Here is a 17,073-nt window from a genome sequence, read left to right as displayed (position 1 = left end):
GATGATGTGTATTATTGTATTGTATCAAGTGGAAACGAAGAATTTGAACAATATATCAACCTCAGACGTAATCTTCTTCTAACAAGGCTATTTTTGTAAAAATAAGTTTAGAAAACTCAGTTAACATAGATGTTAATGTTTGAAAATGGACAAAATGCACGTCGCATCATAGTTGCATTCACGATTTCTAAAAAGGGGAAATGAAAGTGGGAGTTTTGGTCTGAAATCATAACATGGCACTCTTGGCATGTTGTTGATGGCACGTACTCATAATTGGGTCGCCACTCTTAAGGATTTTGCTTCATAATTCTGTCAACAAGCTTGCTTTTACTTTTCTGTATAATATCAATAAGTTCAAGGTATAAAATAACAAAAAGCTTCGTGCCATAACAGAGAAATCAAATCAAATCAACAGACCTTTGGGAACGTGGTCGGGTTGATTGATGATGGACAATGTTGTCCGATCCAAATGCATCTTTCCGTTTGTTAAGGTGGTGGTGTTGTATATAACAATGTGAAACTTAATTCATGAAATGTCAATTTTCTCCTTCTCTCCTTACTTAAACTGAAAAGATTTCAATTAATACGCCGCATAGTGCAAGAAGTCAAGATATATGATAGATTGAAAGTCATGCACAATTTCACTTTTGGTAGAAATTTTTTTAATGATGTTAGGCAAGCGTCAGGCTACGTGCAAGGAGTTTGAATGACTTATAAGATTGGAGTCTTGATATTCATAGTGAGATATCGTATCATAACAAAATTGTGAAACTCATATAAAATCAGAACAAATCATACCTCGCATAATAGAGTACTGATTAAGTCGCAAGCTCACATTATTTGGCGTTGTCTGTGGTAATGAGGTCATATGTTCATCCCAAGCCCTTCGCTTTTTGGCTGATAATATAGACAGATATCCTACATCGATTGTTGACGAGCAGCTTGAATGGTTTGTATATTAGCTCAATGCCTCATTTTTCTAGCAATGTGCCTTTTGAAGACAAATCCGTAAAACCCTATTAGGAGACTTTGTCCTCAACTTGTAGCGTGATATGGGTCATATCCAAATTAATCCAATCTCAATATGATCAACCAATTTAAACATGTTTCATTGGATCCTTTTTACTGGATCCCAACTCTTGCCATCATAAAGAGTAGAAATTTCAATTGGGGAAGTAATAAATCACTCGAAAAAGAGATGCAGCGGAAAGCAGAAAGCATCTCAGTTTCCTGCAGGATTTGCTGCTTTTCTTGAATGATAAAAGAATTGAAGGACAGGTGAGTGGATTATATATATATAGGACAGAAAACCCTTTTTCTTTTTCGACAACAATTGAAATCATGATGCTTAATTAGGTTGTCCGTATGAAATGAGCCCACCACTGAGTTAGAATTAAACTCAAAACACGATTTGTTTAATTGTTTATTAGCATATTGCACGTTGAAATTAATTAACTCAATTAGATTATGGGAAAGTAGGATTAGTAGATCCCGAGATGAAGTGATTTTTTAAGAGTGTATTAATCCAATTAATTGCTTAGTGCTTTCCATTTAATGATGTATACGACAATCCCTTTTTTCTCATTGCTTTTTACCTTTAAAGAGAGTGAGAGAGAGAGGCATTGATGATCACTTTTTTCTTTTTTAATTATTACATTGATGATCACTTCTACCTTTAACTGTCGTTGATTTTCCTATATTGTCTTTCCCCTTTTTCTGGTGAAATTTTCTACCAATTAATGGCATGACCTATTGATAGTGCCCTTTATGAGGTATATGGGATATTTCTATTTTTATAACGAGTAAAATTATTTTTTTAGTCTTATACAATATAGAGCTTAATTATATTGTGAGTGCTTTATGAATTGATAGAGAAAGTGAGTTCACTTCAAAAGAATTTGATGGCATTCTTCTTACGGCTAGATCCAATTTCCTAGTTCATGTGTAAAGAAAAAAGAATTTCATGCTCTTTTTTTCGGAAAGGAGGATTAGGAAAATCCTATTAATTGCAACTTTCTTCAGGCCTCTGAGAAAAGCATGAAAAAGAATCGGCTCGACTGGTATGATCCCTTCGTCTAATAAAGGGGGTGATCTCGTAGTTATTGGTCAGTGAAGATGCGATATTAGGTGCTCCACTTTCTTTTCCCATTAAAATTGAACTTAAACCTGCTCTCGAGAGATAGCTGTTTAGGGATGTATGGATTCTCAAAAAGAGAGGAACCCATGGATTTTTGTGAATCTCATGGCATTCGGAGATTTTTTCTGTTCCAAGATCACCTTAGCAGAATGGTGCAATGGAGTGAAGAAAGGAGATGACGATTGAATTTGAGATGATAGACATAAGCCTTATTCGTTATTATCTCGACAATGAAGTGAATCAATTAGATGATGGGACTTTTATGTCTGGAAAGCATTATGCAACGAAGATCTTGAGAGAGTTCAACATGCATAACTATCAATCGGTCTCTACACCATTAGAATATGGAGTTAAGTTGTGTAGATTTGATGATGCTGAAAAGGTCAATCCAACATTAAGGTACCTAACATGTTCGTGGCCCGATATTCTTTATGGAGTTGGTTTGATGAGTAGTTTCATGTATTTACCGACTTCCACTCATTTGAAAGTATCTAAAAGAATGTGAGATGGTGGACTTGAAACGGTAAGAGGAAATGGGCCTCAAACTTCTTTGTACTCTGCTAAGAAATGGGCTTCATTTATTGTTGAGAACCACTTCACATATCCATCCATCAAGGAAACATTGGAATTTGTCTTTTAAGGCCTCTTTTTATATATCGTTCTGGAATTTAAATGGTATAGATAACTTTAAAATTGTAATCATAATAAATTATAGTGGCAGACTTTAGCAATTAATATCGGACTGATTCAAAACAAAATAAACATTAATCTCGTCCAATCCTAAATGAAATTATATTTCTCAAGGTATTAATTAGGTCGCACACGTGACTTGTCTTAGGTTATTACCATTCTTAATTACATAAGGGGTGTCTCAAATCCTGCATATTTAATTGAATCGAGCTCAAACAAGTGGTAATTGAGTGGAATACGAATCCAGCGCAAGTAATTTGATAATTTTAAGCATATGTGATATTTTCTCACTGATCAATTTTAATTGAAGCCGAGTTTAAAGTTCAACAAATGAGAAGTTTTATTCAAGATATACAAATTAAATTTAATTAATTGAATTGAAATGAACTTTCATGGGTCAATCTTAATTAGATATTGAGTTGTTAATTTATTTTTCAGCTCCATGCATTATCTATATTTATATTCTACTAAAAATATAGATCAAATTTTAGAATCCCGACCAATTTTCCACTCTCCCATTGTTGTCTATGCTAAGTTGTTAATCACTGTCAACAAGACATTGTTGGATTGGTAAGATTGAGGGAGTGTTCGAGTCCCATAAGAATATGCATCTACTTCTATAATAACTTTTTTTTATTTTTTATTTTGATCAAGCATATTTATTAATTTGAATTTTTTAGGCAATGAATCGATCTTTGAATTTAAACTTATAGGTAAAATTTGCTATAATTATAATATTTTTTGTTATTTAAAAATTAAAAATATTTTTCTAATATTAATAATTATCTAATAAATATTCTTTTATGATAGTCCATTGTAATGATATATTTATTGAATAATTATTTATTTTAAAAATATTTTTAGATAATTTTTTAAATAATGAGAAAGTATATATAAGATAAATTTTTCGAGAGCATGTTGTCATTTAATCTAGGGTAAAATACATTTTGACCCACTGAATTGTTCCTAATATAATATTTACCCCTCTGAATTAATAAATGTAACACTTATCCCCTTGATTGGAAAAAATGCCCCTCAAGCCTTAAATAAATGTACTATTCTCAATATATTTTAGTGTTTTGCATATAAAATCATTATCAAATTATTTTTATTTAGTAAGAGAAGAATTTAAATTAAAATTGGAGTATAAATTAATATATATAACCAACAATTAAATATATGCTTTTTAAAAGAAAATATATTGAAAAAATTATTTAATTACTCATTTTATCTAAAAGAATAAATAATTAATAACTTCATTTTATTACCTAATTAATAAAATATTTTCATGATTTTTTTTTGTATATTTTTTGTTCTGATTCATTACATAAATTTGAGTCTATGAAATATAATAAAATCCATGTTATCTAATTCACTAATTATATATTATTTTATTATAATTAAAAAATACTTTTTTATTTAAATTTAAAATGCAAAATTATTAGAATAAATTCTTTAAACTCGATAGATATATAATATATGGACAATATTATCAAAAATTTAATTATAGAAAATCAGCGTTATATTTATTAGTTTGAGGGGTAAATCTTATATCAACAATAGTTTAGGGTCAAAATTGCATTCTACCCTTTATTCTAAAACTATTGTCATACACTGTACACTTGGTTGCTTAAGACAGCCATCTTTGTCATCGTATTAACCATGGAAGTCACAAATGTTAAAGTCTGAGAGGTCCAAGGATTGCGGCAACTCCTGGAAGACACAAATATTCCAACAACGAGACGAATATTCCCCCGCATACTGTTCTTCCAGAGAAAGAGAAACACCCTTTCTGAAAATTCACGAAAAATATCACCTTTCCAAAACCAAAATTGGAAGCCCGTATTAGAGAAAACAATGGGTATCCAGTTTAGTGTTGGTGGATATGCGTATCTGCATGTGGGCTTCATCTTTCTTGGAGTTCTTGGGTTCTGTGAAGCGGGTTTAACCAGTAGTTACGTGAGGAACAATGGGTTGAGTCAAGATATGCCATTGGACAGTGATGTGTTTAAGGAACCTCCTGGCTACAATGCTCCACAGCAGGTAATCTAATCCATTTTCAAGCCTACTTTCTTTTTTTCCTGAATTCTGTGTTTGAGAGTGTTTGTTCAGACAAATCCCTGTTCCTCCCCTGTTTCTTGGTACTTTTATGGGCAATTGTGCAATTCACTGATTATTATACTTCAACAATGGCATCAATTCCGTGGAATTTGGTAAGTCTTAAGAGTAAATGCAACAGCTAATGCAAGCTCGTCTTAATTGTTACCTTTGATCTTTTAGTTTAACCTTACAAAGGATATGGTAATAAGACATGACAAGAATGGATTTCATGGTTGTGAGGGATGAACTGGTTTTGCTTTAGTACTTGAATATCGGGGAAGTTTTAGTTTGAGGCTCTTTGTGCATATTTTATGTGCTAAGAGTTTGATGCAAGCTTGGTTTGAAGGGTCACATAACACAAGGCGATCATGAGGGCAAGGGTGTCATTGTCTCTTGGATTACACCTGATGAGCCAGGCTCGAATTCGGTGCTCTATTGGCCTGCAAATAGCCGAATCAAGAAAACGGCACACGGCGTTGTTGTAAAGTATACGTATTACAATTATACTTCTGGTTACATTCATCACTGCACAATCAAGAATTTGGATGTAAGTCTTTCTGAAAGTGCTGTATTTATATTTTGACTTTTAACAAGCTTGAGCTAGGAGCTTTCAGCTTAATGTATAGAATCATCCCGCGCTATGCGCTAAAATTGCAGTATGATACCAAATACTACTATGAGCTAGGAGCGGGGAATGTGACACGACAGTTTTGGTTCTTAACTCCTCCTCAGCCAGGCCCTGATGTTCCTTATACGTTTGGTCTTATAGGTATGGCTTAGCCACAAGGTAATTTCGTTATGCAATTAATGCAGAAGCTTGTTGCATGGTCAAAGCCAAAAGGAATGGGAGAGAGTGTGGAAGAGAAAGAAATGAGATTGTGGTGATTGACGTAGTCTTAAAATTGTTCAGGACTTTGTCTTTTCGTTGTTCATGAACCTGATTCTTGTGACTTTTACAGTTCCTCGTATGTCAATGACGAGCCTCATTTTGCATAATCCGATGTGTAAAGTATTGTACATCAAGCTGTATAAAAGCGAGCAGGCTTATAGCATATGTTGGAAACATGAAACAAGGGTCCAAAATAAAATGCACCATGAAGTATAAAATCCACTTCTGTTGTGAACCCACTCTCAGTAGCGTAATGAACAGGTGATCTTGGTCAGACTTATGATTCCAACCGAACGCTAACTCATTATGAGCTGAACCCGGTAAAAGGACAGACACTGCTGTTTGTTGGAGACCTCTCCTATGCTGATAGTTACCCTCTCCATGATAATACAAGGTGGGATACATGGGGGAGATTTATAGAGAGAAGTGCCGCCTATCAACCATGGATTTGGACTGCTGGGAATCATGAAATAGACTTTGTTCCTGAGATTGTAAGCTTTCTCTTAAACTGGTTCTAATATGCCGAACTTTCCCTCTTGGCTTCTTATGGATTTATCACAAAGTTGATTTGGTATTGCTAATTTTGAAATGAGATTATGTTAACATCCACAAATGTCGCAAATGTTCAATTATGATGAAAAGGTATTATTGCAGGGTGAAACTAAACCCTTCAAGCCTTACAAACACCGATTTTTCATACCATATAAAGCGTCACAAAGTACGTCTCCTCTTTGGTACTCTATCAAGAGAGCTTCAGCCTACATCATTGTCATCTCTTCTTACTCAGCTTATGGTACGACCTCATGGAGTTTTTTTTTTTTTTTGATATAGTGACTTCATACATTTTATATCAACTTCATGTAAGTAAAACGAATGGCTGCAACATCTTTCATCACCAATTGATTACCACACTATATCTTTTGCAGGGAAGTATACTCCTCAAAATAAGTGGATCGAAAATGAGCTACCTAAAGTGAATCGGACGGAGACACCATGGCTAATTGTACTCATGCACTGTCCAATGTACAGCAGTTACGTTCATCACTACATGGAAGGGGAAACGATGCGAGTGATGTATGAACCTTGGTTTGTCCAGTACAAAGTTGATGTAGTCTTTGCTGGCCATGTTCATGCTTATGAACGATCTGTAAGTAACTCTCCTTTGAACTTTGAAACAATGCACATTTATACTGTTCTGTAATCTGGACCAGCTTAATGTTAATTTGAGCATTTGATTGCTATTGCTATTTGTTCAAGATACTTTTATGGGTCATCTAACACTGCCTTGCTCAACTATGAAGGTAAGAACTTAAAACAACTCTTTCACAAGATTCAACTGATACATTGACGCAGGAACGTATATCCAACATAAGATACAATGTGGTTAACGGATTCTGCACTCCGATCACTGATGACTCTGCTCCAGTTTATATTACTATTGGAGACGGAGGAAATCAAGAAGGCTTAGTCAAAGAGTATGTTAACCTGGATACATTGTTAATAGTTCCGAAATAATATGTTGCTAATTATCTCCCAAAACTTGATTTCTCCTTTCTGGTTTGCTCGTAGGATGACACAGCCACAGCCCGAATATTCGGCTTACCGGGAAGCCAGCTACGGCCACGGCATTTTTGACATCAAGAACAGTACTCATGCCTATTTCGGCTGGCATCGTAACCAAGATGGATTTGCCGTAGAAGCTGACTCTTTATGGTTTGTTAATCGGTACTGGAAGTCCATTGAAGAGACATCTGTAGCTGTAAAATGACAAGTGAAACTGCAGAAATACCCATAGTTTGTTAAATATTGTTGCAACAGCATCTAGACTACCACTGTTTTTGTATTTAAATAAATGAAATCCCATGCGTTGTGAGTTGTGAATTGAGTACCTGTAATTAGGGCCAGCAGGACATGATCTTGTGTGTATAGCAGAGCATAATGTACTGGAATTAAGTTTTGGATTGTAATAATTTGGACAAAAAACTAAATAATTAACAAAGGAAAAGTTTGTAAGTCCAGAAATATATTGTTGTGGTCAAGCAAAATAAGTAGTAAACAAAAAATTAAATCTCTAATGGTAAACTTTATACTGTACTATTTAATTCTGTAGTTTCATTTACAATGACTTAATATTTACAGACTCCATACATCAACATCAACATGTACAAACAGCTCCAATTCGTACTCTACAACACATACAATATAAATATAGGTAGCCAAGGGCCATCCCCCTACCTTAAATACGACGACTTAAATACCTATATTCACACATCCACTAATTTATATTTAGTATATACTTTTTTTAATACGAAAATGTGATTTTAGCGTCAATATGATATATATAAGACACATAAAAATACTTGAAAACGACGTATATACTGTACGTCACAAGTATCTTACGTGTCCCCTTGCATGCATGATTTATTCATAATACGTACAGTATAATTCATTATACTTGACATGCGATTGACGTTAAAATCTCAGTTTAAAAGGGCTTAATAGAACCAGGTGAAAGGCACACCATTGCTATCTTTCCCACAGTCCAAATTACTGGCAAAAACGGCTGGCTCATGGACAATCTGGAATGAAGTATCTTTTGCTGCCTCGGCCCACAGGTAGGAGTCATCAACCTCCGGCAGGCTCACATTCAAATTCTTCAAAATCCCACTAGAACTCACGTATTCACCACCCCCCTGATACCCATTTACAGGCGAAATTTCATCGGCCAGAAAACTGTCAAAGATCGGCAGATTAGAACTCGGACAGTATTCTTGGTTCTCCATTTTACAGGCTTCAACTGAAGCCTGAGCCTGTACCTGACCCTGAGGTTTTTCTTCATACAAGTGGGGCAAGTTGACCTTGGCGTCAGGGCCGTAGAGTTTACGGGCGGCGGTGTCGTATGCTACGGCAGCATCGTAGGAGGTGTCGAAGGTGCCGAGCCAGACTCGGGAGCCTCGATTGGGCTCGCGTATCTCGGCTACCCATTTGCCCCAGGTGCGCTGCCGCACACCCTTATACGTGCAGGCGGCGTTCTCCGGGCCGCCTTTCCCCCTCATGCAGCCTTTCCTCGAGCTCGCCTGAGCAGGCTTCCTCACCCTTTTCTCCTCTCCCATATCCGCCATGGATTTAAACATTATTATGAATCAGGCCTGCTAAATTTACACTCAAAAGAGGTATATTTTATGATAAGCAAGCTAAGAAAGTGTGTTTTGATATGAAAATTAGGCAATGAGTGGAATTCGGTATTTATAGATAAAGAAACAGGGAAGGGTCTAACACGTGTCTCCGGGTGGGGAGTGGCCATTGATACCTGGCAAGAGAAACTGGTTTTATTTTGTCTGTGTTTTCTTGCAATGTAGATACAATGTACAGTGTGGGTAAGCACGAATTTGTACATAAGCTCAGGTGGCAAGAAACGGGGGGAGGAAGACTACAGCTCAGAAAGCTACCTGCTTTTGTTGGCGAGGAAGAACAATCAGGATATATATATAATATATCACATATTAACACACTCATGTGCGTGCATTTTAGCAGCCTGACATCAGGGAGAACGTCATTGTGGGCTCTGGGTGGATAAGTTTTCAGCGTGAAGTTTTCTAGTGCTCCTTAGCCACTTTAGTGCAGAGGGTTCCCAAGAATTAGCACCTTAATTTCAGTAATATCGCTGAGGTTTTATGTGCAGTAGTAAAAGACAGCTCTGTAGTACGTTCGGTTTGCCTGTCTCTTGTGGGATGTGGTCTGAACTCAAAGTTAGTTGAATATAATACTAAAATTCATTGAATTGTGGGTGACATCAGTTCGGGAAAATGTTTCGAAGCCCCAAGAGATAGCGATGTAATAACTCATGGGTGAAATAAAGTCAAAAGAAGAGAGGGATGAGAGACAGAGTGTTAGCGGTTTCTACAAACCTCAGGGATTTTTTTATGGGAAGAAAGGGTAACTTGGTCCTTATGAGACCGGGCTGACCAAATTAGATTTTTTATTATAAACTTTATTCCATCTTCTATTATGTTGCATGTGTGCGTTGAACGAAATAGGAAATGTAATATAATTTACATCAGAAGATCCACTCCGCCGGCAAAATATGAGCTAATGTTGTCCGAATTGTCCAAACTCCGGGTTTTAGATGTATAGATTATAACCCTGATTTCATAGCTAAAACCTGGTTTACAGGTCCAGAGTTATTCTTCCCAGAGCCTCCTGTCAAAGATTACCAGAAAATCTTTGATGATTTCATAATTAAGCCATAAGCATGCCCGTGTATGTGTGTGTCCAGTTATTAAAAACTATGGTCTTGTTTATGTTTGGCCAGCACAGATATAGATTGCACTTGGTGGAAAACTGTGCTAATGTAATAGAATATATGAAGGCAGCTTGGAACTCTTCCTGAGAGGATATTTATCATTCATTCCCAAATATTCTGCCACGATCGCCTAATTCAGACTATGATTGTGTTTCTGGAATTTTACAGCAACCTGAATGAACTGAAAAAGAACAAAAATACAAGGAAAATATCACTTGATTCATTACTAACAAAGGCACTCTGTGTATTTCGGCTTCCTAGTGTCTGTACATCAAGGCTGATTCCTGGCATCACCTATTGACCAAGGCCCAGAGAAGCCGTGTTCCAGGTTTTTGTAGTTGCGATCAGACGCCAGAGTTGCAGCATTGGTGTGACCAAAATTGAGCTTTTTGAAATCTTGGTTGTCAGGCCGACAACTGCATGTGCACGTGACGAACGGCTGTGGCAGCCTGGCTGAACTTGGATATAATTCGTCATGGTTTTGCGAGAATTTCCTGTGATCCAATAACGTCCTGGCAACTGCGCAAGGCTGCTCTTATCTCCTTCAACATTTCATTGATCCTTATACCTTTCCTGCAAACAAGGACACAGCAATGCTCTCAGATGGTGCAGAGAGAAGAAACTGCTATCTCCATAATTAAAGCATGATAAACAAAGCGATTCATATGCAGGTAAGAAACAGTCGGAGAAACAGAAATCTCTTAGCAGATGCAAGGATGTTGACATATTCAACAAAACAATCTAGGAATTAAATTATCAAAAAGAAAGAAGACAAGTTATATTCACACAAGATATGCAAAAACCGAAGTTCACGAAGCACAAACAACAAATAGGCGGCTGGACTGCCAACATCACACTAGAAATATCAGGTTAAAACAGAATCACCAGACACAACTAATAAACAATGGAAAAATAGAAATTGTCCAACAAACTTACAGGACACTGACGCCCACAACAGCAAGGGGTCGTGGATATTCTTCGATTTCCTTCACCTTTCTCTCTCCAGGAGCACTATCAGTTTGGTCCTCACCACTTGCTGATGGAAAATCAGCGGTTTCAGAGGTACCATCAATCTGCAAGTCTAGCTTATCACTCCCGATCCTCCATATTGCTTCAGTTAAAATTGGAAGTCTTTCCATTGCCTGCAGAGATTGTGACTGTGCTTTTGAGTAACTGACTGAGATAGTTAGCATGTAACTAGAAAACTCTTTGTTATCAATTAAAACAGAACACACACACACACAGAAAACAAAATGCAAACACATACCTCAGGAATGTCAATCTTATTCAGAACAACAATATATGGTCGTTCAAGGTAATCAGGATTGTACATTCGCAATTCCTGCAATGTTAATGGACATATAGTTCCACTGATTTACATAAGAGACAAATTAAAGAATGATAAAAGCAATTAATGAAGTGAATTATCTGTGGACAACTCAAATCATGGGCAAGTTAAAATGGCTTTGATGTGTAATCAAACGTTAAAATCCCATATGCATACAACTGAGGCTTCAGAGTGTTGGCCAACCGAAAAATGATTTACTGACAACTACAAGGGCCAACACAAACTCATTTTCGGGCTCTCCTAGATTAAAATCTTACCTCTTTCACTGTCCTGTAGTCACTCACTGGATCCTCTGCTGCTGCATCAACGACATGCACCAACAACCTAGTCCTCCTCAAATGTCTTAAGAAGTTACGACCTAGACCCTAGAAAATGACAGATTTTTTCAAAAATTAGAGCTCACAAAACAGAAATTTATGCAAGATAACTACAAAATAAAGAGAACTGACGAAGGCTTTGCTAAACTTCTTCAGTATATTGGAAGTATTTGCTGTAACGAAGGCCACTTAAAAAATTAAAAATAAACATACCTTTCCCAGATGAGCACCTTCAATGAGACCAGGCAAATCTGCCAGTGTTGCCTCAGATGAAAACTGGGCAGGCCCTAGACTGGGATCACCATCAAGGCGTCCTAGGTTTGGCATCAAGGTTGTAAATGGATAATCAGCTATATCCGGCTTTGCAAGTGTGATAGCTGCCAGTAGGGTAGACTTTCCGGCATTTGGGAGCCCCTGAAAGTTGAAAGGTAAAATTACTGAAAATCTGATGATAAACTCAAGCCTAATTGCACATATACCCTATAAGTCTGTCAAGAATGCCTGAAACAATTATGGGCAGGAGAAAGTAGAATAAGCATTCGATTCTACTCATGAGCCACTATCAACATTATAGTCAACATCAATGAACCGTTTCCATACTGTTTCAACTTCTTCATCACCAAAGCGCTTAAACATTTAAGTAATAACAGTAACAGGAAGAGTTATCTTTCAATCACTTGGACAAGGTAATAAAAAATGACAGAAGTTTAGAGGTTTTAACTATGGCAAAGACTAAATTTTCAATTTAAGGATGATTACCTAATTACCACCAAAAGAAAAAAAAAACAGATACAAACAAGTTATAACTGACTCTAGATTAACCAACAAAAACTGAATAACTATTAGCAACAACAGAATGTTAAGTGACTTGCAGTATTTAACTTCAAATGCATAAAAACAAGACAACACATGCATTTATCCAATTGTGTCTATTAAAATATACACGTGCATGGCTCAGCATATAGAGGTATTCTAACGTCTGGATTCATGCACATTATGCATGACTAGCTTTATGGCGTGATCAATATAAGTAATACTTACAACAAGACCAACATCAGCAACAACTCTTAGTATCAATTGCAGACTGACCTCTTCCCCAGGCTGACCAAGAACTAAAACCTGAAACATGTTACAAATCGAGAATAACTGTCAACATCTGAAAGGGCAATGCATAATTTAGCTCTAGTCGCTTGATCTATGTGCCATTATCAGACACATCCAATCAGCCCGTTATAATTTTAGGAAAATGCAACTGGTGATAAAAATCATAAAAGGATTTAAGCTTCTTTACGGTCCAGTCCACATACATACAGACATGCATACATTTATAGATGTAGCTAAATATATCACATTTTAAGTGTGAGACACCACCACATTTCCTCAGCAACAGAAAAGCAAATTAGATTGAGCGAAACAAGCTAATAAAATCATATATAGGACCACTGTTAACAATTAAAATCAACAAATGCTGAATCAACAAGTATCTGATGTCTTCTATTTACAGCCAAATTAAAACTTACCCCAAAGATAGTTTTTTGCATGGCAGTTAATTCAAAAAATACGGGCTGCCAAAAAGAGTGCACTGCCCACAATACGGGCCTTCTTGTATATGGTATAGAATGTTGTGGTTAATGCCACTAAACAGAGATAATAGTCAGGGTTGTATTATGAACAAGAATTCCATGCCTCATTAAGGGGGTTCCACTATGTGGAGATTATTTTTATTGGTAGAGTGCATGAACCCACCCCATCACCTACCACTTAGAGGTGTCAGCACTGGAACCTTGGCATGGGCTGTATGGCCGAACCAAGTGGTCTATGCGTCGCCGTAACTCATTTTCTAGTAGTTCTTTCTTTCCTGTGTTGGCATAAACTTTATACCCAAACCACATAAAAATCTGAGTCAAGAAACTCTTCGTGTTACTCTTATTTCCCTTCATGTTTCCTCATATCAACAAGTTTGTCCAGACACCAAGCAAGTGTAGGCAATTCAGAAGAATTCTACCAGTCCATTCCATACATATTACAATTTAAACTTCCATGTCGTTGAATCATATCCAAGCATCCTACAGTTCATCATCAAGACATTCACTTGAGAACGGAACAGCATTGCTAGGTTTGCAATATGTAAAAGATACAAAGAACAAAAGCAAATCTGGTATGCAATATTCTTGACCAGTGAAGCCCCTCAAGTCCAATGCTGGGGAAGAAAGATATAGGCAATGAAATGTCTAACTGGAGAAAAAGAAAGCATCAGCCATTACCTTATCACTGTCATCTCTCATTATATTGGTCGTTAAAGTCATCGTCTTTTTCCTTCTATGCTCAGGCATTTCCAACAAGCTAATCTGCCAATATCCAAAGAAAGACATAATCAAAGAGCAAAGAAAGATATTCAGATCACGCTGAACTAGAGCTTTTACAAGCTCAGACAATTAACACTTGCAGCTTCTATAATCCTTATCATCATAATTATAAGAAATGATATTTTTCATTTCTTAAACAGGCACTGCTTTTGTAGTCCCCACTATTTTTCCTCCTAACAGTTCTTTTTTTCCCCTGAACATCCACAGCTCTAAGCTTCCATCTCAGCTACAGATATTATATGAATCCATTTTACCCCATAATTTTGCAAATGTTAGACATCTGGATATGGTCAAGAACACAGATCCTCACCCCTCCTTGTCCCCCTCTTGCAACAACAACTTCATCACCTGGATGAGCTAAATCAGCCAGAAGCTTTCCTCTTTTCTGTTTGACAACAGTACCTGCAAAAAGAGGACAAAACACAGAGTAAGTATTTGGGATGCAGAACCATCATAGTGTTGTATTAGTGAAAACAAAGTAATTTTTATCATGTGGAGGTCAAACTAAAGTCAAACCAAGCACACCCATTACTGATCAAGTTATTCAACTTTTGTTTGCAGATAATTCATTCACTGAAAGCTAATTAAAATGGCAATTTGAGAGCTAAAAGGAGTACACAAACCAAGGGGTACAGGAATCCGCAACGCTGGGGCAGCAATTCCATTATGCAATTGAGAAGACAAAACACCCATTGCATCAACATTTCCGCCACGCTTTGCACTGTATCGGCTCTTCTTGTGAAACTCCAACAAGGTATCCTTGCTTTCATCAGCATAAATTATGACGTCACCACCATGTCCACCCAGAGGTAGGATAAGTGAACCATCAAAATCCCTTTTATAAGAACTCTTTTTCTTTGTTTTCTCCTTTTCAAATTTCCCTTGTGACTTAGAAGGACCCTTCTGGTTCGGCAGACTGAGAATGGCACCATGACCTCCATCTCCGGCCCGAACAGTGATAATCACCTCATCAAAGTATTTGTGGGGTTCCTTCACCAGAATTTCAGGGGTTGGGGGTGGTGGATTCTTGATTTTAGCAAGCACACTTTTCACCACAATACCCTGGTAATTTTTTTGTGCAACCCATTTCCTAGGAGAACTGTAAACAGAAATTATTGTCTATACTTATAACAGCAAATGCAAAACAAAAATGAGATTATTATTCTATATAATGTAGCAATTGAACCTCAATACAACCACATTCTCATAGGGACTGACATATAAGTGCAATGTCATGGCATGCCACCAATCAACGTTAAAAGGTATAATAGCACGTTGTTATCAAGGAATTAAAATTTACTAACATTAGGTCTCCTCCAACTGCTTAATGCCAGTTGAATCCCAGGGGTAAAAACAAGTTAATATTGCAATACAAGGAAGGTTATCTAATACATTTAAAAGGAAAAAAAGAAAAGAAAAACCACAATCTTGATGTAGTTTCTTCCTCAAATGAATGAATGGTCCATAACTCAAAAGGTGAATTCTAAACAGAACTGTTACAGAGGATAGCTGCTTGATCATATTTTACATGAAGAAATGACTGAAACTTCAAGCTTCCTTGTAATGACATCACGAATAAAGCTCAATCTAAAACAAAACAAGCACGCATCAGGCAACTAAGGCTGCTCATAAACTCAGAAGAAGTTCGGAAACAAATTTCTGAGTCTCGTGGCAATCAACAGTAAAAATAGAAAAGAAGCACTGACACACCAAAATTCTCTCTTTTTGTCCTACAGCAGTAAAATCCTGAGTGGCAAGAACCAGAATAAAAGAAAAAATAATGATTGAACTCAAATTAATAAAGCGGGAAATCTTAATAGTTTATGGGTTCTTGATAAAGAAGATAATTAATAGATACCCATTTGGAATAAAGGGCTGAGAAGAGAAAGCAGAAAGAGAAGCCAACGAAGCTTTATCAGAAGGCAATTTGATAATTGAATATGAACACTGCTGAGGAACCCATGACAGCATTCTCCTTCTCTTCCAACTGTGTGTATCTGTCTGTGTATGAGAGAGTGAGAGAGAGAGTGAGAGAGAGTGAGGGAGTGTGTGTCCTAACGGATAGAACAGAGCAGGGTAACGGCGACCAATATTTTCTCAAGAAATTGTAGGAAAAAAATAAAATAAAATAAATACAGTGAAATTCGAGACCCTTTCTATGGCTGTTTTTATATTTTATTATTATTTTTTTTTATCAACTTATCATCCCAATTTTACTGCATTTTATCATATATAACTCTCTTTTTATTGATTTTTTCTGTTGAAAAAAATCAAATGCTGTGCATATATAAAAAATACCACATCTCATAATCATTAAAGATCACGTGCACTGTATGCGGTGGTTTTTCAATAAAACACTTGGTTGAAAAATAATTATAAACGATAAAGTGCATAATTTCGTAAACTTGAGAAGATAAGTTTACACAAAAAAAAATTAAATAATAAAATGTAAAAATAAGTACAGTCAATGGACCCTTGCAATCATTAGCCGTCGGCTTAGCCCAAGTAAAATTACAAATAAAGAAAATTTCTATTTTTTTCTTTTAAATGTGGATATTTGGCATAATATTTCTTAAATTTTATTATTTAAAAAATTACAAACACCCCATAATCATCTAACAATGAATAAATTTTGATAACCTCCACATTTGATTTTTAATAGTGAACTGCCCGATATGTATTTTTAAATTATAAATTATAATTTATTTTTTAGAATTTTTGAAAATATTTTTATGAACTAATAAATCTAAAAACTATTTACTTTATTCATCCTTAATTTTTTTCTTATATTTTTCAAAATACTTTTTTAAAGAAAGAAAGAATTGATAAAGATAGAAGTAGTAATTTACACCTCATTATTTAAGAACTACATAATTATTTTTTATTTGAAGAGTATTTATAATTTTTCAAACAATAAAAGATA

At 36.0% G+C, this 17,073-nt stretch overlaps 3 protein-coding genes across 3 annotated transcripts; 1 reads left to right on the top strand and 2 right to left on the bottom strand.

Moving 5' to 3' along the window:
* Positions 1 to 4,497: 4,497 nt before the first annotated feature.
* Positions 4,498 to 7,697, top strand: LOC105166096 (purple acid phosphatase 2). The gene is made up of 8 exons (XM_011085325.3): positions 4,498 to 4,870; positions 5,274 to 5,474; positions 5,585 to 5,696; positions 6,078 to 6,307; positions 6,471 to 6,609; positions 6,743 to 6,963; positions 7,170 to 7,291; positions 7,386 to 7,697. Exons 1-8 carry the CDS (start codon positions 4,685 to 4,687, stop codon positions 7,582 to 7,584), a joined length of 1,410 nt encoding a protein of 469 aa, XP_011083627.1. The 5' UTR covers positions 4,498 to 4,684; the 3' UTR covers positions 7,585 to 7,697.
* A 182-nt stretch (positions 7,698 to 7,879) lies between these two features.
* On the bottom strand, positions 7,880 to 9,048 carry LOC105166097 (dehydration-responsive element-binding protein 2D-like). Its single transcript, XM_011085326.3, has one exon. It carries the CDS (start codon positions 8,948 to 8,950, stop codon positions 8,312 to 8,314), a length of 639 nt encoding a protein of 212 aa, XP_011083628.1. The 5' UTR covers positions 8,951 to 9,048; the 3' UTR covers positions 7,880 to 8,311.
* Positions 9,049 to 10,180: 1,132 nt separating this feature from the next.
* On the bottom strand, positions 10,181 to 16,228 carry LOC105166095 (putative GTP-binding protein OBGC2). The gene is made up of 10 exons (XM_011085324.3): positions 16,009 to 16,228; positions 14,774 to 15,249; positions 14,461 to 14,552; positions 14,049 to 14,132; positions 12,826 to 12,903; positions 11,998 to 12,198; positions 11,725 to 11,832; positions 11,387 to 11,461; positions 11,056 to 11,261; positions 10,181 to 10,692 (listed from the first exon to the last, which is right to left on the bottom strand). Exons 1-10 carry the CDS (start codon positions 16,119 to 16,121, stop codon positions 10,593 to 10,595), a joined length of 1,533 nt encoding a protein of 510 aa, XP_011083626.1. The 5' UTR covers positions 16,122 to 16,228; the 3' UTR covers positions 10,181 to 10,592.
* Positions 16,229 to 17,073: the final 845 nt, after the last annotated feature.

The sequence above is a fragment of the Sesamum indicum genome, linkage group LG7 (genome assembly GCF_026168435.1).
Source record: "Sesamum indicum cultivar Baizhima isolate 11 linkage group LG7, ASM2616843v1, whole genome shotgun sequence".
Classification (NCBI taxonomy): Eukaryota; Viridiplantae; Streptophyta; class Magnoliopsida; order Lamiales; family Pedaliaceae; genus Sesamum; species Sesamum indicum.
Note: the sequence above shows the minus strand (reverse complement) of the source record. Positions and strands in the feature narration are given on the sequence as shown.

Excerpts from the sequence above, each read along its gene's own strand:
- LOC105166097 (XM_011085326.3), bottom strand. The coding sequence starts at position 8,950 with ATGTTTAAATCCATGGCGGATATGGGAGAGGAGAAAAGGGTGAGGAAG.
- LOC105166095 (XM_011085324.3), bottom strand. The coding sequence starts at position 16,121 with ATGCTGTCATGGGTTCCTCAGCAGTGTTCATATTCAATTATCAAATTG. Across the intron at positions 11,462-11,724 it reads ACTACAGGACAGTGAAAGAG|GAATTGCGAATGTACAATCC; the intron begins GTAAGATTTTAA and ends TTAACATTGCAG. Across the intron at positions 11,262-11,386 it reads ATAAGATTGACATTCCTGAG|GCAATGGAAAGACTTCCAAT; the intron begins GTATGTGTTTGC and ends CAATCTCTGCAG.
- LOC105166096 (XM_011085325.3), top strand. The coding sequence starts at position 4,685 with ATGGGTATCCAGTTTAGTGTTGGTGGATATGCGTATCTGCATGTGGGC. Across the intron at positions 6,308-6,470 it reads TAGACTTTGTTCCTGAGATT|GGTGAAACTAAACCCTTCAA; the intron begins GTAAGCTTTCTC and ends GTATTATTGCAG. Across the intron at positions 6,964-7,169 it reads TTCATGCTTATGAACGATCT|GAACGTATATCCAACATAAG; the intron begins GTAAGTAACTCT and ends ACATTGACGCAG.